The following is a 23,425-nucleotide window of genomic DNA, read 5'->3' as shown; positions in this document are numbered from 1 at the left end:
TAACTATAAAATTTCTTGCCAAAATTAAAATACAAGTTAAAAAAGTGATACTGAGAAAAGGCATGTAATTCTCACTATAAATTTGAGTTGCTTCCATTCTCACTGTAGTAAAAACTATACTCCAAACCTGTCTTTATTTCAGCACTGGGGCTTGAGCTCACAACCTCTCAGCATACCAGGCAAGCACACGATCACTGGCTGTATTACCAACGTCTCAAACTTTCCTTCATAAAAGCCAAATACACTAATCAGTGCTGCAGGGAAATCAAGCTTCCTTTTGGAGCTCTTAGTCCTGTTAAATAGTTGTAAAAAGAGACAACTCCATCAGTTTGGGCAGCATGCTGTAACTCTCGCAGCTGCTGGAAGGAGGGGGATGGAAGAGAGAAAGAGAAGCCTTATCTTTTGAGTTTAGGTCTGAGAAATCTGGTAGGTTTAGCAATGGAGGTTGGCAGGCAGCTCCACAGTAGACAGGGTGGCTCCAGAGAGAAAACTCAGGGTATCAGGAAGGGCGTACTCAGGCTTTTGGGCAGTACCCAAAAGAAAAAAGATAGAAAGAAGGAAAAGTTAACTTTTTTGGGTTAGAGCTCAGAAAACAGGCTTAGTAGCTCCACCATACTAAACTCGAGGTAAGCCATTTAAGCAGCTGTACCATGGGACAATGTGCTGGGAAGGGAAAAGACATTATCTCACTAAGGGGAAAATGGGATAATTCCTCCTCTCATATCTTTAGAGAGATTTCGGGTGACTCATCTTTCCTTGGGGTGCACTTCTGAACAAGTGACCAACAGGCTCACCTGGATTAACTGCCTCAGAGGAAACAGCCATCTCTCACCGTTAGAGAGCAAGCCATCTTTCTTTCCTCTCTCTCCTCTCTCCCCCTTTCCTTCCTTCGTTTTTTTTTTTGTTTGTTTGTTTGTTTTTTTTGTTTGTTTGTTTTGTTTTTTGAGACAGGGTTTCTCTGGAACCCTGGAACGCTGGCTGTCCTGGAACTCACTTTGTAGACCAGGCTGACCTCGAACTCAGACTTACCTGTCTCTGCCTCCCAAGTGCTGGGATTAAAGGCGTGTGCCACCACCTCTTCATGGCCAGTGGTATTCATTTTCCAAGAAACCCAAGAAGGGGCAATCATGTTTTCCTTCCTGGTATCTGATGGAATATGGGAACTGGGGTCTAAGGCTGACTGTGAGGGACTGGTCCATCCTCAGTGGCCTCCAAGGCCACGGATCCCTATCTAGCCACCTGACACTCTATGGAAAGCTGAGGATTTAGCATCCTTTGGGGACAGGCAGAAATTGGGAAATGGCATAACCGTTCGTTACCCAGTTCCAAAGCTGTTCACCAGGTGGGTTTAAGTGTCTGGACTGGGGTTTTGGTCACATACTCAAGTATGGCTTCCAGGAGGAGGGGCTCCTTTAAGTAAGTGAGGTAACAAGAAACCAGAGCTCCTTTCTGTATTCCTGGCCTTGGACAGCACAAAACCAAGAACATTTCTGGCTTCTGGACTGTTAGAATTAGAACTAACTGCTAGCTTTTCCCTAACCCTGCTCAACCCACTTCTTTTCCTGAGTGTGATACTTGTGTATAAATCCTTGGGTATCATTTACAACTGGACCACGGGTAATACGAGGCTCTAGATCCAAAGACACTTAGCAGAAGGACCTACTAAGTAGTTAAAATAAGACAAAATTCTGCATGACTTTAGCCTTCGTAAGAACCGCTCCATTTGAACTATGGCTCTGAATTCATATTATTCCCTCCAAAGAATTGCATAGATAATTATAGCTTCACACAGCATAGTCTCCTAGGCACCCACACCAGAGTTAACGGTCAGCTGTTCTGATAATTTAGGTTCCTGACAGATATGAGTCAACATTTTGTGTCTACATCATGCAAACTACCCAGAAACAACTGTTACTAGTCTTTTTTTTTTTTTTTTTTTTAAGTTTTTAATGTCTATTGCTCTCTTGGCATTTCCTGTCTAGGTGGCACTTGCATTTCAAGAACATAAAAACAGCTCAGATGAAAAAGTTTGTGACTTGTCATTACAATCAAAAGCTACCAGCAACAATCCATAGTGGCACATGGCTGCTCTATAGTGAGCCTCTTGGGTCACTCCAGGGCTGCAGACACAGCTCAGTCACCATGGCACTTCTGTAGCATGGTCAAGGCCTCGACTATGGAGTGAGGTCGTCACACACTGTGTAAAGACTGTCTCTGTATTATTCAAATGCTGATTTCTGTGCCTGGACTTTGATATTGTAATTACTATGATGCATCTCCTGTCTTAGTATTTTGTAAACTAAAGCGCTAAATGGCCAATAGCTGGACAGGAGAGGAAGGCAGGACGTCTGAACCCAGTGACAGGGTATTGGAGGAGACAGCTGACATCAGAACACGGATAAAAAAGCAGGTCGCCAGACTAAGATAGCAGGTAACAGGCCACGTGGAGGGATACAGGCCAGGCTAGTATTGTCCGGTTAGAATAGCTCAGTATCTGCCCAGCTATAGTGCATAAATCTTATAATAAAATTAAAGGTCTCCGTGTCATGACTTAAGAGAGCAAGGGCATATGGTTACAATCCCCAGTACTGAAAAAAACATCTTCCCCAACACATGCACTTCACTCCACTGGCCAATCAACTGCTTCCTGGCAGTGTCCTCAGTCACTTACGTCAGTTGTTCACCAAGTGACCCGAGGGCCAACCAGGAACTTGTTCAGTAATGCAGATTCGCAGAACTAACTCCAGACCAACAGAATGCTCAAGTCTGGGGATGGAGCCTAACACACTGTTTTAAAAGATTCTGGTTATCTGCAAGGCCGCTGCCTGTCTGCTGAGCATCGGAAGGCAATGGGCTTGTTCTCTCTTCCCCTCAGCAAAAGGCCACCTTAAGAAACTCAGGTACAAGCATACAGAGGAAAGCAGCACAGTGTGACCATGAGCAGGCACACCACACGCTGAGTGGTCTGTGTGATCTGTGACAGTTCAACCCCTTTTTGTCAGTAACTAGGAAACCTTGACTTCTTAGGGCAGTTGCCATAAAGTTCAGATAATTTTTCTCTAAGTTAATGGTCATCTTACACATTTGAAGTATTCTAGCAACCACCAGATATTCTGGGTTATGTAAATTTAGAGGATACACAATAATGTTTGGGAGCAACATGTAATAAACTGCAGTTTTCTTAGAATTTGGAATGCCAGTAAAATGGAGATTGACAGATTGGGGCAGCCACCACTAGATGGTATAGCTATGGAGCAAGGCAATGAGGTGATTTTGCTGCACGCAACTTGGCAGCTTTACTCATCTCTTATCTCTTCCACTCCCAGTTCCATCAACAGCTGGAGAAGGTTCCAGAAAGAAAATGAGTAATTACTCTGAAGTAAAGGGGTCTCTTAGAGGTTAGTACTTGAACAATGTAACTAGCTCCCTTTCATTTAATCTAAGAGGTCGCTGGGATAGAGGGGTGCAGATGTATACTTAGGTGACTCATGACTGACAGCTATCATTACAATAAGACATTTCTTTCCCAGGTTACACACTTTGGTAGGAACACTAAGTCACACCTTACTGGTGGTAATAAACAAGGTCAAGGAGAAAACACTGCCTTTGTGCTTACCATGCAGGAGGGACTGCAGAAGTTTACAGGGTACAGTGTAAGGTGTCCTTTAAATTCTGACTTTGTGATGATAGCCTCTTCATCTATGGTTTTAGGGCAACACAACCCTAGGCCTCTGACTATAGGACTTCATCAACTGATGGTGAGCAGAGGTTTGGTCTGGCACTGATTCTCACTTGAATTCTTTATGACAAACTTTGTTGCGTTACAGCACAGTTCAGCACACTGCACACGAAATACATTTTGCCTAGGTCTCCTCCTCCAGAAGTAATCACCACAGGGCTCACCTCTCACTTTCCACATCAGTTATGAGACTGATGTGGGGGCCCCCTCTAGCGCCCCCAGAGTTTCTGCATAGCCTTGACTGTTCTGGACTTTGTCGACTAGGCTGGCCTTGAACTCACAGCGATCCACCTGCCTCTGCCTCCCAAGTGCTGGGATTACAGGTGTGTGCCACCACAGCCAGGCTTCAGGTGAACTCCTTAATGACCATGTTGCCACCAACAGACAACTCATGCTAAATTGCAGAAAGACATTAAAATATCCACTTGATTGAGGATTTTACATTTAAGCCTCATTTGTTGTTGGCTTATTCAACATATAAGACACACAGTGTAGTGACGGCACTAGTAAGCCCAAGCTTAATATTAACAACTTGAGTGATATAAAATACCTCTTCAGTATACTTTGTGATTTGTTACCACTTAATGCCAGGATTACCAAAAGTATTACTTGAGCTGATCTTTTGAAAAGTAATTTGTTTAAAATAGACACTACTAAAAAAAACCACTACTACTTGTCATGCCAGTAAGATCAAAAATAAAAAATAGAAGTTAACTCGTGTCTTTGCATTTTTTAGCTAATTCTTGGGTTAGGCAGTATGTATTAACAATCTTGGGGCTAGAGATGGCTCAGACGTTAAGAGCACTGGCTGCTCTTCCAGAGGTCCTGAGTTCAATTCCCAGCAACCACATGGTGGCTCATAGCCATCTAGAATGAGATCTGGTGTCTTCTTCTGGCGTGCAGGCACATATGTGGGCAGAATACTATAGAAATAAAATAAATAAAAAATCTCGTCTTTTTTTTTTTTTTGAGACAGGGTTTCTCTGTGTAGCCGTTGTTGTCCTGCACTCACTTTCTAGACCAGGCTGGCCTCGAACTCACATAGATCCAACTGCTTCTGCTTCCCTGAGTGCTGGGATTACAGGCGCACACCACCACAACAATCTTGTGTCTTTATTCATTAAGGAGCCTTGTTGCTATGGTCACAAAGATACATGAAACATCACCCAAGTAAACTGATAATTAAAAGAACAAGGAAGCTGGAGAGATGGCTCAGCAGGGTACTGGCTGCTCTTCCAGGGGACCTAGGTTTGGTTCCCTGCACCCATGTGGCAGCTCACAACCATCTCTAGCTCCAGCTCCAACAATTTTCTAGCTTTTGGGAGCAACAAACATGTAAGGGTGCACAGACATACATACAAGCAAAACATCCACACACATAAAATAATAATTTAAAAAAAAGAGCCATAAACACATAATTTTAAAGTTTACTTTAAAATGTAAATATCTCCCAGTATTTAACAGGTAAAGAAAATAGCATATTGATTTTATGTGGTTGTTATATTTTTATTTTCCAAGTAATACTGATTAAAAATATTTACACACCTACTTTTAAGTCCACAGTTTAGCACTCTTATTTGTATGGCTTTAAAAGTTATAGCACAAAATCTTTACAGTAAGGATGGGGGGGGGGGGAAGATTCCATTCAAAACAAAGCCTGATATATTATACACATACTTTTTCTCTGTACTTTATTTTAAATACATTAATTTTAAAATGATGCTCATCTAATTTTTTTTTCCATCTGGTGGTAAAATACTAGTGCAACTTCTCATCAAAATAAAGTTTACCACAGATGTAAATGCAGTTTTCCAATTGAAAATGGCCCCTCAGCTGCCGCTTAATGAAAAAAATTTAATGTAACTTAAAAGGAAAAAGAATTGGTAGTTGCCATTATAAGCAAAAATACCAGTACCAGAGCAGTTTACACTGCTCTTAAAAACACAAACTTTGAAAGAACCAGAGTCGTTTTACTGAAGTATTGTTGGTTTTGGAAAGGCACAAGGGTGGTTGTTTTTTTTTTTTTTTTTTAACATTCTAGAAATTCTGCCACCACCATTTCTGTTGTGGAGACAGTATCTGTAACCACTGGATAGACAAAAACGTTGTTCAAAATAAAGCCAGCCCCCAACTGTTCACTGCACAGTAACAATGCACTTCTCTCATGCAGCCTTGTGTTGCCTACATACTCAATTTCCTAACATGCATTAGAATACAAAGGTATGTATTCTAATGATTTTAAGAATGATTTTATAATATGCAAAATATTTAAGGAAGGACATGACCTGGGGAGAATATGGAGACCCTTACCACAATGAAAATAGATGCATTCGTACCCAACTATATAATAAGAATATAATTCATTTAAGTTACCAGAAATATACTTCTCAAAGCTCCACTCATTATGAGGAATATTCCCACTCTGTGGCATTAACTGGAAGGACATCAGCCTGTTTCCACTAGAAACAGTTCAGCACAACAGGAAATAGTTTAACTTTGGTCCAGTTATCTGATAGCTTAAGGTCACACTGCCCATCAGTTTACCCCAAATGTAAGTTTAAAAATATAATTGTTGTTTCATTCTAAAACTGGCATCGATGTCCTGTCGCCGTCTCCTTTTACAGCTTGGGAATACTCTGTTTTGGTCTCTAGCCCCTCAGCATCTTCGTGTTCTTCCACAGCAGCTTCAGTAGCGTCTGCATGGCTGGGCTCCCTCTCTTCTTGGCTCATGATTTCTGGGGTCATGTGATCCAAGTCAGCTTCTAGAAGCTCTGTTTGTACTTCGACTGGCAACTGATTTACCCGCTCAACATGAAGCTCTTCCACATGCACTTCAGTTCCTTCTTCCGTCTGGATGGGACCCACTTCTAGGTAACTCACTTGGACCTGCTCTGGAAGCTCGCTCAGATGCGAGTGGTGCATGTGGCTGTCCTGGAGCGCGTCTGGATGGACTTGCTCCACAGTTACCTGCCCGGAGTCCACCTGGACCTGAAGCAGTGGTAACACATGCACCTTCCCAACCTGCTCTATAATAGTCATTGACGTCACTGGCTCCGTTTGTAAATGTGTTTCCACCGAAAGGACTTCTTCAGTTACTATACGCTCTGAGATATTGTGAGCATCACTAAGATGCCTCCTTAGTTCATTTCCTTGCATAAACCACAAGTCACATAGAGTACAATGGTTGGGCTTATCTCCAGTGTGTATTACCAAGTGATCTTTGAACTGGTCCCAGCTGTTAAACACACTGTTACAGACCTGAAATCACCAAATACAGTGCGTTAATTATAATCATACTGAAGTAAATTTAGATACATTCATTTTCCACAAAATAAACTGAGGGGTTGAGGTTAGCTCAATAGTATCTGCCTAGCATGCAGAAGGCACTGTACTGAGTCTAATCCTCAGCATCAACAATGACACTCATTAAGGTCTGAATGTATAATTTAGTGGTAAGAGAGTTTGCCTAGTATATGAGAGGTCCTGTGTTTAATCCTCAGTACTGGAAAAGAAACAAACAAATACCAAAACACTACCATCCACACTGGTTAAATCAATTCATTTGCTCTTTCAGCCCATACACCTAACAACTTACTAGATTCTGCGACCATGTCAGCATGCCCCCTGATACATATGAAATATAAAGTAACAATATCATGGCTTATCCAGTGTCAAGATTTAGACCCACTCCATTCTTGGGACAAAAAGATAATCTAATCATGAAAGACACAGTTGTACCTTTCCTGCCCCTCTCCCAGAAGCCAAGGACTGTTCCTGTGATTAAGAATGACTAACTGTGGGCAGGTGAGACGGTTCAGTGAGTAAAGGCACTGAGTCTGGGCGCCTGAGTTCAATCCCTAGACCCCAGGTGATGAACAGAGAACAAACTCCTGAAAATTGTCCTCTAACCTACACAGACAGACAGAACAGACAGACAGAGCCAATAAGCAAATAAATGTAAACAAACACTCCAATCTATTATTCCCCAAAGCTAGGTGTGGTGGTGCACGCCTAAGCACTTGGGAGACACAAGATCATAGTTCAAGGTCATCTTTAGCTACAAAGTGAGCTTGAGGACAGCCTGGGATATGACAAACTGCCTTTAAGAGAAAGGAAGGAAGGAAGGAAGGAAGGAAGGAAGGAAGGCAGGCAGGCAGGCAGGCAGGAAGGCAGGCAGGCAGGCAAGCCTGCACTACTGTTTGCACTACTACTCAGGGCAATTTTTTTATCATCACTCATCTAGGTTTGAATAAAAAAACAAACAAAAAAAAATATTCAAATAACCCTTACATAATAAACACAGTTTTTTCTTTATTTCCAACTCTTTCTGAAGCTCTAGTTTGCTTGAGATGCTGACACATCACTGCAATGTTTTGTTAGACGTGCACCCACTGCACCTAACCTACCCAACAGTATAGGAGCTAAGGGCACGTCCAGCTCTTTGACATGATGACAGGACACTGCCATCTACAAAGTTCACATTCAAGAGCTGTACAAGTTTTAAAAAACCAAAAGCCCCTCAAAGTTCAAGGAATTTCACAATTCTGCTTTGGCTCTGTGTACTATTGTTGAGTGCATGGCTATGTAGGAGCTGAGGCTGCCACAGTGTCACAGGAGAACTTCCTACTGGATATCGCTAAAGCAGGCATAGATCAGATTTCAGAATTCCAAGAGTGGTTTCTAACCAACACATAACGCCTTTTGCACTACTATCAAGTCAAAAACTTCTAGTTAATCCCTCGAGTGAAGGACTATTTACTCTGCACTCTGACTGCAAGTAAGTTCCTCTGGTGAAAAGAAAATAAACCCACACATACCTGGCATTCGTAAAGCTTCTTCCTTCCCTTTTTTGCCCCTACTCCAGTTTGGCATGCAGTGAGGTGACATTTGAGAGTGCTATTTCTAGCAAACCGCTCGTGACAATTTGAACATTCAAATGGTTTTTCACCTATTATAAGAAGAAAAAAATACATCAACAAGTTGAAAATATCAGTAAAGGCAAATATGAGCTCATTTTTGGTTATTAATTTTTTTTCCTTTTGCAGTCCTGGAGATTGAACCACAGGCTTCACGCATGCCAGGAGGATGACCTACCACTGAGGCATATTTTTGCTTAACTTTAATGTCTTATTTTTTGAGACAGGGTCTATTATGTAGCTGTGGCTATTCTGTAACTTGGTATATACATTAGGCTGGCCTCCAACTCAAAGATCCACCTGCCTCTGCGTTCTGGGACTACAAGTGTATATACCCTGACACCCAACTCATATTCATTTTCTTTTGAGTGTGAGTGTGAGTGTATGAGAGAGAGAGAGAGAGAGAGAGAGAGAGAGAGAGAGAGAGAGAGAGAGAGTAGGACTTGCCGTGCATACTAGGCTGGCCTCAAAAAAACATTTCTTTTTTTTTTTCCTTTTTGGTTTTTCGATACAGGGTTTCTCTGTGTAGCCTTGACTGTCCTGGACTCACTTTGTAGACCAGGCTGGCCTCGAACTCACAAAGATCCGCCTGCCTCTGCCTCCCAAGTGCTGGGATTAAAGGCGTGCGCCACCACAGTCCGGCACTTCAAACTCTAATGGTCAGTCTTCTGAGTACCTCTGCCTCTTCAGTGCTGAGATTGTAGGCATGGGCCAGAATATAAGGCTTTCCTTTTTCTTTCCTTTTGTAAATAGTATCCAGGCTGGAAATTAAACTCACAATCTTCATGCCTCAGCCTCCCAAGTGATACAGCTATAGGCATGAACCACATGTCTGACTGCATTAACATATCCTTAAGAGGGGGGCACAACTGATAACTCATGTTTTCACGACACCTGAAATTTTTCCTTAGATAAAAATCATGATCAACCTCTGCTTTATGGAGACAGAGAACTACAATTCCACTAAGGATCTTACTTATTTATTTACTTACATATTGCTCTTACTATGTACCAGACCATGATTTAAGTGATGACAATTAAAAAAAAATAAATAAAGACACAGAGAAAGGCACACATCCATAACCTCTCAATATTAGGAGAGGCTGAGTTGTTAGTTCTAATTTGAGGCAAATTTTAGCAACACAGCCAAGATCCTGTCTCAAAAAGTAAAACACAGCCAGGCATGGTGGCATATGCGTTTTAATTCCAGAGGCACACAGATCTCGGAGTTCGAGGCCAGCCTGGTGTACAAAGCGAGTCTTGGACAGCCAAGAAACACAGAAAAACGCTGTCTTGAAATACCAAAACTCAAAAAGAAAAAGGCACTGGGGCACGGTGATGAATACCTTTCCTCTTAGCACCAGGGAGCCCGAGGTTGTAGGCTCCAGGCTAATCAGGGCTACACAGTGAGACTGTCTCTAACAAAACAAAAATAAAAAACAAAGACGAGGCAAAATAAACTGCTTGGAACATTTTCGTGAAAATAAAAGCAAAGAACTAGAGACCTGCTAAAAAAGAGAGCTCTGGGAGAATGGATGGTGCTGCAGCAGTGTGAAGCAGACAGCTCTGCAGGGACCAGAACGCTTGCTTCAGTCAGAGGCTCGGCACAGAAGGACAGCACTGCACAGCAAATGAGTAACGAGTAACTAATTACGACCCTCAGATCTCTGGCTTAGCTTGCCACCTAGCATCAGGGACCAAGAGTGCAAGAGTTCAAATGAAGTCTGTAGTGGGTATGCTGGGAAAGACCATGAATCTAGTCCCCCCCCCTGCCCCCCCCCCCCCCCCGCAAAGTAGCACAAGGCCCTGGGTCTAACCCTTAGCACCATATAAACTGGACGTGATGGTGCACACCTGCAATCTTGGTGCCTGGAAGGTAGAGGCAGTTTAAGATCATCTTGGACGATGTATTTATTAAACTCAAGGCCACTTGGGCTACACCAAACTGTCTCAAAAAATAAGTCAGAGGTTAGATAGTTCAGTATCTGTTCTTTCAGAGGACCCAAATTGGACTCCCAGCAAACACATGGAAAGTCACAACCACAGACTTACATGTAGGCAAAATATTAATAATAGTAATGATGATGATCTGTTTAAAAAAAAAAAAAAAAAAAGACAACCCAAGAGGTTAAAAATGAATTTTGAAAGGAACTCAAAGCAGAGTAGAGGTGCCTAAGACAATTCTGGAGTTAAATACAAAATAGACTGATATATAGATGAAGGGGTTATTTTCAAAGGCGATGAATACTTCCAAGATGGATCAAAATTCTCGATGTGTTACATAATTACAAAATCTTGAGTGGACATTAGTGAAACCTCAAGCAGATAAGCCAATGGCACAAACAGAAAGGTAGCCAAACGCTACCAAGACAATTAGAGCAGTCAGCGGTACAGGATCAGGAGCCAGGCTGAGGGAGCTAATGAGAAGCACAACAGTAAATCAACACGGAATCTTTCAACAAAGCCTGGAAGTAGGGTACGGATGAGGCGCCATGGCAGAGTGCTTATCTGGCATGCACAGGGCCCAGGTTCAGTTTTCAGAAACAGATACATGGATTCACTCCTTTTTGTTTTTATTTTTCGAGACAGTGTTTCTCTGTGTAGACTTGGCTGTCCTGGACTTGCTATGTAGACCAGGCTGGCCTCGAACTCACACAGATCTGCCTGCTTCTACCTCCCATGTGCTGGGATTAAAGGCGTGCGCCACCACCGCCCAACTATACTCACTCCTTTTTAAAACCTTTTTTTCAGTGTTTACTTTTATTTCACGTGCACTGGTGTTTTGCCGGCGTGTATGTCTGTGTGAGGGTGTCAAATCCACTGGAACTTGAGTAACAAGCTGCCATACAGCAGCTGCTGGGAACTGACGCAGGATCTCAGGAAGAGCAACAAGTGCTCTTAACAGTGGAGCCATCTCTCCAGCCCACAGAACTCATTCTTTAAAAAAAGAAAGGTGGGGGGGGGGGGGGGAAGGACTGGAAGAGATCTCTCTAATCAACAAGAGTCATCATTTCTTGACTTTGTGTGGCAGAACAAGGCTGAGGGACAGGAAAGGAGGAGCTGGCTAAGGACAGACGGGATAGACGTGGCTCTGGAAGATGGAGCAGGCTGCTGGAGACGTGGGCAACAAGAGCTACGCTAATGCTGCAGTGGGTGCAAGGGTCCTGAATACACAGCAGGGATCTGGGAGAGGCAATCAGAAATCACACAACCCGGTGCCTCAGTTGACGTCTCAGGGTCTTCTCCAGCACTGCTGACTAACAAGGGAGGGCAGACAGCGGCAGTGATTCCAAGATGGAGGCTCCTCTTAAATACAGATAAGCTCCCTCTGTGCTTACATAACAAGGTTCTGGTTAAGACAGAAGTCAGGAATATGGCAGTAAACTGAAAGGGATGGAAGAGCTGAAAAGGCTTGGAGGTGGAAGAACAAGAACTGTTAGGGGTTCAAAGACAGGGTAGTGAGCGCAGAGATGGCCCACGACTTTGGAGGTGTCACTGCCCCAGTGAGGAGGTTCTGGACATGACCAGAAGACTTAAGTAAACTGACATTAGTTCCCAAGTCACACACTCTTCTCACAATGAAACACAGCTTTGTACAGTTTCCACATGAGGAAAAAATAGGCAATACCTAACTATCTAGAACTAATGTCAATATGAGAACTCTTTTTACTTCAAGAAGTGCTGAGAAATAGGCTTAAAAAAAAAAGTTACATTTTATTAGTGCATACGTTTTCACTGCCAATCTGTAAGCATAGATTGTTACAGCCTTTTGAAAAGGCGACGTGAGGAGCTCAGGAATGGCTCAGTAGAGTTCCAGCCGGTAAGCAAGATGACCCGAGTTTGGACCCCCAGCATTCACTTAAGAACCCAGTTGTGGTAGCACAGCCGTAACTGCAGCCCTGGAAGTGATGGGGCAGTAGGGCAGGCACAGGTAGCTTCCTGGAGCCAGATGCCCATCGAGCAAGCTTCAGGGTCAGCGAGAGTCTCAAAAAATGTGGAGAGTTGGGTGTGGTGGGGCCTTTAATCCCAGCACTCGGTAGGCAGAGGCAGGGGGATCCGTGTGAGTTCCAAGTCCAGGACAGCCAAGGCTACACAGAGAAACCCTGTTTTGAAAAACAAAATCCAAAAAAAATAAGGTGGTAAAAGACACCTGAAGTCTACCTCTGGCCATTACAGACACGTATGCACTTGCTCTCTCTTCTCTCCTCCCCCTTCCTCTCTCTTACACACACCTCCACAGACACATACATATGCTACACACATACAGAGTCAGGAAAAAAAAAAGGGGGGGGCTGGGGATTTAGCTCAGCGGTAGAGCGCTTGCCTAGCAAGCACCAAGGCCTTGGGTTCGGTCCTCAGCTATGGAAAAACAAAACAAAACAAAACAAAAAGAACACAGAGTCAGAGACACAGACACACAGACACAGGTATAGAGGAGGGAGGGAGGAAGAAAGGTAGGGAGGGAAGAAATAAAAAATTTCGTATTTATCAAGGTTTCTCTAACCTGGCAATTCTTTTCTTAAAAAATAAATGACATCGGCCAGGAAGAAAGCTCAGAACTTGCTGCTAAGACTCATAAACTTGACTTCAATTCCTGGAGCCTAAACAGTAGAAGGAACCAACTCCTACAAACTGTTCTCTGACTTCCACACTTATGTGGTAGCAAGTACACACACACAATACCTGCAGTAAGTAAGAAGCCTTAAAAGTATATTGCATGTGGCTGGAGAGATGCCTGAACAATTAAGAATGCCAACTGCTCTTCCAGAGGACCTGGGTTTAATTTCCAGCACCCACATGGCAGCTCACAACTATCTGTAACTCCAAGATCTGACACCTTACACAGGTACACAAGCAGGCAAAACACCAATGCACATACAATAAAATTAATTAAAAACTTAAAAAGACAAATCCTTTCAGTGAAATTTTAAAGTATATTACATGTGCATCTTACAATGATAAATGTACAAGGATGCTTACAACATCACACTTGCAAGCTCTAACAAAAACTCTATGTTTGCTCAGAGCTACAATGACATACCCACACACTAAAATAGCAGTTTTAGTGTCATGGTTTAGCAGCCACAGTAAAAGAAAACTAAGACATACTAAGTGGTTCATTTAAAAAAGTGTAAGCAGAGCATTACAGCACATGCTTACGATCCTAGCACTTGGGAGGCTGATGAGAATTTGCCAGAGAGGGGGGCGGGGAGAGAGAGAAAGAGGGGAGAGAGGGAGAGGGGGGGAGAGAAAGAGAAAGGGGGTGGAGAAGGAGAGGGGGAGGGGGGAGAGAGAGAAACTGACTGACTTAGCTGAGCATGGTGGCACACACCTTTAATCCAGCACTCAAGAAGAAGAGGCAGGGAGATCCAAGTTCAAAGGCAGCCTGGTCTACAGAGTGAATTCTAGGACAGCCAAGACTACATAGAGAAATCCTGTCCGGAAAACCAATCAATCAACTAACCAGAGTCTAAAACCAAATGGTATAAATCCATGCACTGCTTGCTCATGCTTTCTTTACATGTGTGTGCTTATGGTTCCTTGATAATGCAGAGAATATACCTGAAGGCTCGAGGCCAACACTCCCGCTGACCTGCTGGCCACCCCAACCCAGCGGTAATTGTTAGGTGTTTTGTATGCTGAATAGTGTTCCAGAGAGCTAGTAGCTGCTTTTAAGAAATCTACTGGAGCCGGGTGTGGTGGCGCATGCCTTTAATCCCAGCACTTGGGGAGGCAGAGGCAGGTGGATTGCTGGGAGTTTGAGGCCAGCCTAGTCTACAAAGTAAGAGGTCTCCTGAGTAGGAATTCACTGCATGCCACTGGAGCTATGCCTATTAAACACTAAGCTTAATGAGCCTGGTGAAATCTAGAAATAGCTAAGTGACTGCTTTTTAAGACCGTGAACTATTAAGTTGTTAGAGAGCTTCCACCCTTTTCTTATTTGTCTCATCTGTGGGACAGGTGCCACTATCCTCAATGCAAAGAAAGGGGCCTCAATATAGTGACCCACGTGTTTGTCAAACCGGCAATTATCAGGACACCTGTAATCCCAGCACTTGGGAGGCAGAAGCAGGCAGGTTGCTGTGAGTTCGAGGCCAGCCTGCTCTATAAAGTGAGTCCAGGGCAGCCGAGGATACACAGAGAAACTGTCTCGAAAAAAACCAGAAAGAGTGGGTAGCTCTTGGAACAAAGAGTATCTATTCCTTACCCACCTTGGCTGTCCACTAGTCCAGAAACATTTGCCATTAAGAGAGTTGGAGGGAGACAGACATAGATGACTATCTTATTTCTGGGTCAAAATATATTATTCCTAATGGAAGTTAAGTGCCTGCTGCACAGACAAGATGTGAGTTTGTATCCTCAGACACCACGTAAGAAGCCAGGAAGGTGGTGTAAGTGCATAACCCCAGCATCTGGCGAGGGAGGGAGTAGGGGCAGACCCTCGAAGCTCCCTGACTAGCCAGCTTCGCTCAATTGATTAACTTTAAGTTCACTGAAACTGCTTCCAAAAATAAAGTTGAAAAGAAATATTGAGGAAAGACCCATCATCTCTAGCTTGCACACACGCATGTGCATACAAGGTATACACACACCCATAAGCATACTCAACACCCACAGAATACAGCACATTCTCCCAAAAGGTAATTTAATGTATGATCTCTTTCACAAAGGGAAAATATATTTGTTATCTGTGTAACATTAACGTGGGAAGCCAAAATAGAAGAATAAAGTCACATTACAATTAGAATTTAATCATTTGTAGTACTTAACAAATAAACTACATACTTCTTTAAAGAATATAAAAAGGGCAAGACATAAAAGTGACAATCATTTTTAAGGTTGATACTGATTTGTATTTAAAACATCAAATATTTCAAGAAGTGAGTACGTATGCGCCTGCTCATCAGAAAACACGGGGAGACTTCAAGTGAATGTAGAAAAAAAGTTATGCTTGAAACAAAGTATTTGCTAATTACCTGTATGTTTTCGGAGGTGTTCTTTAAAGTGTCCAAAGTGGTCAAACTGTTTCTCACAGTACTGGCATATGTGGATTTTTTTCCCAGTTCTTTGCTTCTTGCTCACTCCACCTTCTTCAAGGTGGTAACAGTTCAGGTGTTGCTTCCACGCACTCTCTCGAAGATACCTTTTATTGCATATTTCACACTTGAAACTCTCAGTGGAGTGTGATTTCATGTGTTCCTTAAAATGGTAAAACAATTTAAACGAACGGTTACATTTCTCACAATGGAACAAGTCCTTCACATGTGACAGCTGAAGTTCCACAATTTCAATACCTTCTACCTGTTTGCTTATGGGGTCAGATGCACAGTCATCTTCGCTAATCTGTCCTTTGCTATCACCTTGACGGTACTTGCTGGTAATGTCCGCCAACAGTGCGAGCGCAGACTCATCGGAGGACCCTGCGCTCTGAATGTACTTTATAGACTGCCTGGCAGAAGCCACGTCCTCCAATGTCTCGATGTTTTCATCTTCTACTTCAATTGTGCCTTCAGCAATCTCCACCTCGATCTACACAGGTTCTGACTCTGCAGATGGCAATGATTCAGTGATAACATTCGAAGTTTCTGCAATCTTTCTTTTTTTTGCCTCATTTTTTCCTGTGGTATTTTCCTCTAATGGAGCTGAGTTTTCTTTGTTTCTGAAATATACAAAGTATGGATTTTTAAAAAATCTATAAAATCAAATAAAAATATCATTAAAATCATAGATTTCTTTGAAAAAAAAATCAATAAATTAAATTTATATGGAAGGCAGAAAACAAATTGGGCAGCCTATAGTAATCAATTTTAAGATTTCCTAAAAGTTCTAACAATTAAAACAATGACATTGGTCTAAGTATAGATATATGAAGGTTAACAGAACAGAACAAGGTCCAAAAACAGAACAACACTTATAATATAAACTAACTTCTAGGGAAAAACAAAACATCCAGAGTAACTCAATGGAGAAGAGACACCTTTTTAGAGTAGTAGTGCTGGAATATCTATCTGCTATGTACACTAGAAAATAAGCTAATCCCAGCACTTGAGAGGCAGGCGGATCTCTGTGAGTCCTAGGCTAGCATGGTCTACAACGCAAGTTCTAGGCAGCCAGAGCTGTTACACAGAGAAACCCTGTCTTGAAAAACCAAAAAAGAAAAAGAAAAGAAAAAAGAAGAAAAAAAAAAAAAAAGAAAAAGAAAATAAGCTTCCACCTTTAAACTCATACCATTTATAAATAATAATAACTAAATGATCATAAACTAAAATGTGAGACCTAAAATTCTTCAATTTCCAGAAAACATGGAAAAGTCTTAGCCTCAGGCCCCCAATCCCTGCCCCTCAACTGCTAGTCTTTGTTTTATAACTGCACGAAATCCTAAGATACAGTATTGTGATGAGAGGGCATCAAATGTCCAGGGTATGCACTGCAAACCAAGCCTGAAACAAGCCAGGGCACAGATCTGTTATCCTCATGTAGAAAGCAACAATACTAAATGAGAAGCAAGCATGAAAGACTAACTGCCACAGCAACCCATTCACAGCAACGACTCAAGTGATGACCACCAGACCCAGGCCAACTAGTCATCAAGCCTCTGGGGCGAGAGACAAGCTTGTCCTGGCTACACTGCTGCACATAGCTGCTTGCATTCAAACTCTGGCCAGGCGTGGGGGCACACGTCTCTAATTCCAGCACTCAGGGGGCAGAGGCAGGCAGATTTCTGAGTTTATGGCCGGCTGGTTTACACGTGAGTTTTAGGACAGCCAGACCCACAAAGGAAGACTCTGTCTCAAAACATAAAAAACAAAATCCAAACAAACATACAAACAGCACCAACAAAAAAACCTAACTCTGTGATCAAGATGAGCATATAGGTGCCATACATACAATTACACGTCAAGAGGAAGAAGGAAAACTCCACATGGCAACTACAGCTTTCTATTAAGTTTTAAATAAGCAAGATGACATTCCAACAATGGAAAATAAGGCCCTAGTGTCTACTCAGTATAATTCAAAATTTACACTGTATTCCAGAAATAATTCCTTTCCTGTAAATGTTAAAAGGAACACTGTACCTATGGCAGCAAAATAAATACATACTTATCAATTGTTCCTCTAAGTAGTAAATTTAGCCAAAACTAAATTTTCCTTATTAAACTGTTTAGCCCACTACTTACATATTTAATGTTTTGTTATTGTAGCACCAAAAGATTTGCCTGCCCAATCTGTCACCTATTAAGTACTTAGTTACTAATATATACTCCTCTTCTAGGTGGCAAACACTTGTTCTTTTAATACAGTTTTAACAGACCACTTTAGAAGGCTTTAACTATGCAACAATTATTTTATTTAACATCAACTCACTGTAATCATTTCAGGTATTTTAAGTAATAAGCTAAAATTATCTAGTAGTAATTTTACCTAATAAACTAAGTTATACTGTCTAGGCATTCATAAAAAATCCAAAAACCAAAAAACATTCTCCCGCCTCTCCAAGACAGGGTTTCTGTGTAGCCCTGACTGTCCAGGACCCAGCTTCATAGACCAGGCTGGCCTTGAACTCACAGCGATCCGCCTGCCTCTGCCTCCCAAGTGCTGGGATTAAAGGTGTGCATCACCACACCTGGCAAAAATCTTTTTTTGAAAGATGTCAAAACCATTTTAGTAAAAAGAAAGAAATGAAGTACTGTTGCTTAAACTATGTTTAAGTCCAAATATTTGAGGTAAATTGTCATTACTCTTAACCAGGCTTCTAATGCTCATTTACTTAAGAGTATGACCAGGTAATCCAGATCCCTGATCCCAACTGCAATGACTGCAACACAGCAAGCTATGGAGGTTTGCCCGTTAAGAGCTCACCGTTCTTCCAGAAGGACCAAGCTGAGGTCCCAGAACCTGCTCACAGCTGCCTGTACCTCCAAGCAGCTTGGGTACCTGACACTTTCTTCAGGTCTCTGCTGCTGTCTCACGTGACACACGTGACATACATACATCCCCATACACACACACACACACACACACACACACACACAAAATAATCTTTAACTTATAGATGCCTCAATAACACAGCAGTAATCGTGCATAGGCAAATTTGTTTCTAATGGTGAAATTTTATAATGTTCCTTTTGAGATAACTGAGAAACTTTAAAAAAAAAAAAAAGAAAAAAGGGGGGATGGCATGCTGGATGTCTCCATTAATTTTATTGAGATGACTACAGAATTCACGAAGCTATTATTACTGTTGTCTTATCATACATCCATTACTGTTTCATACACACACACACACACACACACACACACACACATACATTAATTCCAATTTTTGGGACCCTTAGCTGTGCTGTGTACTTTAGAACAGTGTCCCAGCTTACCAGGCTGAGCTGGCCTCAGACAGAAACTGTAAAGCCATGCTGATCTTAAATACTGAATTCAGTTTTTCCATTAGCAAGTAAGGTCTTGTTTTATTGAGTTTGATTACAAAAACTAATAAAGCATTCTCTAAATAACAAAGGTAACGTGCTTCTATCAGGCTTTTACTAGTTGGATATATACTCTCAGTTGAATGGCAAAGCAAGACATTTTTGAGTCTAGCAGACAATGAAAGGAAGTGGTCTCACTATTGGCACCACAAAGAACAATTTTTATGGTAGCTTTTCAAACTTACCAAACGCCTCAAGATGAAAAAATGTGTAAGCCCCCAAAAAGGTTGAAGTCTAACGCAAAAATCTGGGTGCAACAATAAACCACATTAAAGTGGCTTACAAATACTAACTGGAAGATGTGTCTAATGAAGAACAGGAACATGTGGAGACTTGCTGTGTGTGCCTCTCTGTGGGGTGAGGGAGCTACGCAGTGGCGACACAGAAGTCGGGGCCTGGGAACGGGGTACCTTTCTCTTTGAGCCGCCTCACTCACCACTCAAACTGACCCTGAGTGAAATGCTTAATGACAAGGCTTTATTAAACAATCAGCACTGGCCATTCGTTAATGTACTTTCTTAGCATTACCAACTGAGGCTAAGAAGCTGACTTTAAAAAAAAAGGGGGGGGGAAGAAACAGGGAAATGGGACATTTACAGGAGATGCTTCATATTCTAGAAAATTTAGAGGGTCACACACACGCAGAGTCCTATGTTGCAGCCACTCAGTGCTAGGACACAGAGTCACATGCTGCTGTGCTGCTTTAGTTCCACCACAGGGAGGTGGGAGGCAGACGCAGGAAAACCCTCGCAGCTTACAAGCCAGGTGGTCTCAAATACAAAGAGCAGCAGAGAAAAAGAAGAGACTTCTGGAAGTGGGCAAGTGTTTTGAGTAGCTTCGTTAAACTAGCTTTTGATTTTTCTATCCACACCTGAGCCACAGAACACGCGCTCGCAAACTCAGATGCACGCTCCCGTTCTGTTCTCTGGTTGCAGATGCTGCTTTTGACAATGAGCAGAAACAGACCTTACACAAGACTTCTTTCAGAAGGTTCTCCAAAATTTAACCCGAGATTGTGGCATCTGTACACAAGCCTCAGCACACCTTAATTTTGCTAATTAATTTCTGGTCAGACTGAGCTGGTTTGGATTGGCATAGACCCACAAATGTCTATGAGCTACACACATGGACCAGGTTTTGGAGAGCAGAACAGATATATGCCAAGCTGTTTTCAGGAAAGTTTAATTTCAACTGTCAAATTAGCTGAAAGAAATGTTACCAGAGTCTGGAGGGATGGCTCAGAAGAGCACTAGCTGCTCTCCCAGCAAACCTGGGCTCAGTTCCCAGTGCCCCCGTGGAAGCTCACCACCATCTATAACTCCTGTCTTTTTCTTGTCTCCGGGAACACCCTATGTACAAAGGAACACAGATATTTGCTCACAGGCAAAAACACCCATATGCAAAAAATATCCAAAAATGTTTTTTAGAATCTTACTTACGGACAATTGAAATTCAAATTTTCTCCTAGATTTAGTCCCAATTACATCTCTTGACTAAACCATACCAGTATAGGATTAAATCATGTTGTTCCCCAAGAAAAATGACTTACAAAATTGTTGGCATGTTAGTGGCCTATACTAAATCATTATTTAAAAAACAAAAACAAGAACAGGAGGAAGGGGAAAGCCAAACAGTACCAGGAGGTACCAGTGAAGTACCAGTTCACAAATACGGTCTATTATATGATAGACCCCATTATATGTATTTTACAGGCACTGACTTAGCCTCACAAACAATTCTATGTGGTCTAACTATTGCACCGCCCAGCAGAACTGCGCAGCTTTACCGTGCCAGGGCCCTCAGCTCGTTCTCCCCACTGCTTCCCACGTCCAGGTGCTAAGTGCTTTGCTCACTGTATCCTCTAACAGTTTCTGAATGAAACTCTGTGGGAGTGTTTGTGTTTTTGTTTTTTTTCAAGACAAGGTTTCTTTGTATGTAAGCTTGACTGTCCTGGAATTCACTCTATAGACCAGGCGGTCTCGAACCGAGAGACCTGCCTGCCTCTGCCTCTCGCGTGCTAGGACTAGAGGTGTGTCACCAAGTAGTAACTCCTTAGCAGTGATCTTTTCTCATGCTACACCACCATTGGATGCTCTATTTGCCCCTTTGCAGCTGGTATTTCAGAATTCAGGTGGAGATTTACATCATCTACAGAGTACTGAGTATATAGCAAGCTTATACAAATACATTTAAGTTGTAATTTGTCCATTGTGGTGGTTTGACAGGAATTCGGAGGCATGTCATTGAGGCTGGGGAAATGCACTGCCTACTGACCCTGATGTAGAACCCTGAGCTACCCCTCCAGCCTGCCTGAATGCTGCCATGACAGCGATGGACTGGACCTCTGATCCTGTGAGCCAGCCCCAGTCAAATGCTTTCCTTTGTAAGAGCTGCCATAGAAACTCTTCACAGCAATAGAAGTATGTTCGAGCCTTTATTTAATTTTATTTTTAACATTCTTAGTTTAATAGTTACCACTCAAGTCCAGCAGAAGAATTTATGAGGGCTAGGAGACCACCCTGAGAGCTGCCTACACTATTAAGACACCAGAGAAGCTGCTTTAATCCTATCAGGGTTTACTTGAGGAACCAAATGTAAATGGAAAACAAATCAATATCCAGAATTTTCTTAGTTTCAGAATGCCGGTACTTAATGGTGTAACATATAGTACGGTCTTGACTAACAGTGTTGTTTAGTATTCCTGAAGAACTAAACAGTTACCTGACTTCAAGTGCTTTAATTGCTTCCAGCATTTGTAGAAACTCTGCTGCTTTCCACACATCATTGGCTTCTTCTTCCCCTTGTATCATTAGTTTTGCTGTGTATGTGAACTCAATTAAGTGACGAAAAGCCATTTTACTAACACCTGCAAAAATGATGCACATTATCATTAGTTCACAAGAACTCAAACTTCACAATGCAGAGTAAAGAAGAAAGCACTTGGGATTTGATTACTTCTCATTTTTAAAAATGCCCAGAATCCTTAGCACAGTGTCCTACTCACATTCCGGTACAACGAATCAAGCTGCGATCTCATGCTCCTCCTTCCAGGCCCCAGCCCCACTTTAAAGCTTAATTTACTTCAAAACACATTTTTGTCTGAGTGCCTGCGAAAGCCAGAAGCACTGGATCCCCTGGAGCTAACAGGTGGTTGTGAGTCACCTATAGAGGAGCTGGGATTTGAACTCAGGTCCTCTGAAAAGTAATATACTCTATCTAAACTGCTGGCCCATCTCACCAGCTCCCGGTCCTTAACTATAAATTTGATCATTTCAGATAATTATACAAGCTGTTTTATCATGTATCTTTAACTGGCTTAATTTAACACGTTTTCAAGGTTTACATACGTTGTTGCATATGGCAGAAGTTTTAAAGGCTGGCCAGTATTCTACTTTGTGCATGTGTAAAGTTCCTTTATTCATGGGCCTGCTGATGAAGATTTAGGTCATTTCCACATGTTGGCTATGATGAGTGTGTTGGGGGGTGGTGGGAATGGACATTCAATTAAAATTTTTAAAAATTTATTATTATTGTGTGTGCATGATACATGAGCATGTATGTGCTGTGCTTTGTGGGGCCTAGGACCTGAACTCAGGTTGTCGGGCTTGCACACCAAATGCTGCCGTTCACAAAGCCATCTTGCTGTCCAAAGAGTACAATTCCTTTGCATGGACACTCAGATGTGGGATTACTGATTCTGTGTGTTATGACTTAGATGAGCTACTGCTCCCAATGGCTCATGTGCTCACAGCTTACACCCCAGCTGGTGATGGTACTCAGACTGGACTGTGAGACTCTTATTAAAGCTGAATGCACTATTAAAGAGATGGGGCCTCAGTTGTGCTACCTGCATAGTCTGTGCAGCTTTTAACTGTATACGTACGACACCTGACATTGATCTCCATGAAAGTATTATAAACTCATTCATGGACAGGAAGAATTTATATACTAGCAGAGTTTTGGTTAGATTACATAGTAAGGACTCGATAGACACACGTTGGGCGATTTTTAAAGAAGGGCTGGTGGTGAGAAGGTCTTTGTTGCTCAAGCTGCAGGCTTCAGCCTCAGCACCTGCTGCGTCAAGGTGTTCTGACCTCTGAAGAACTCCTCAAACTCTGCCAAAGCAACTCTCCTCCCTTGGCATGCTCAACACATATGCTAGTTCCACTTAAGTTTTTGGACTGCTTCCCGTTTTCCACAGCAGCCACACTCATTTCAAGCTTCTCACCACACTGCCTTCTGCTTTCTTGATAGGCCTCTTCACAAATGTGCAGTGACCCTTTCTAGAT

At 42.3% G+C, this 23,425-nt stretch overlaps 1 protein-coding gene across 1 annotated transcript in view; it reads right to left on the bottom strand.

Annotated features, from left to right (window-relative positions):
* Positions 1-5,156: 5,156 nt before the first annotated feature.
* The window catches only part of Znf131 (zinc finger protein 131), a 28,101-nt gene continuing 9,832 nt past the window's right edge, over positions 5,157-23,425 (bottom strand). The window contains 5 exon segments of the mRNA XM_051172248.1: positions 5,157-6,997; positions 8,557-8,687; positions 15,633-15,855; positions 15,958-16,315; positions 21,858-22,002. Coding sequence (XP_051028205.1) covers positions 6,317-6,997; positions 8,557-8,687; positions 15,633-15,855; positions 15,958-16,315; positions 21,858-22,002 — 1,538 coding nt within the window. The 3' untranslated portion in view covers positions 5,157-6,316.

This window comes from Acomys russatus, chromosome 30, assembly GCF_903995435.1.
Source record: "Acomys russatus chromosome 30, mAcoRus1.1, whole genome shotgun sequence".
Lineage (NCBI taxonomy): Eukaryota > Metazoa > Chordata > Mammalia > Rodentia > Muridae > Acomys > Acomys russatus.
The sequence above is the reverse complement of the archived record's forward strand: the minus strand, read 5'-3'. Positions and strand labels throughout refer to the sequence as shown.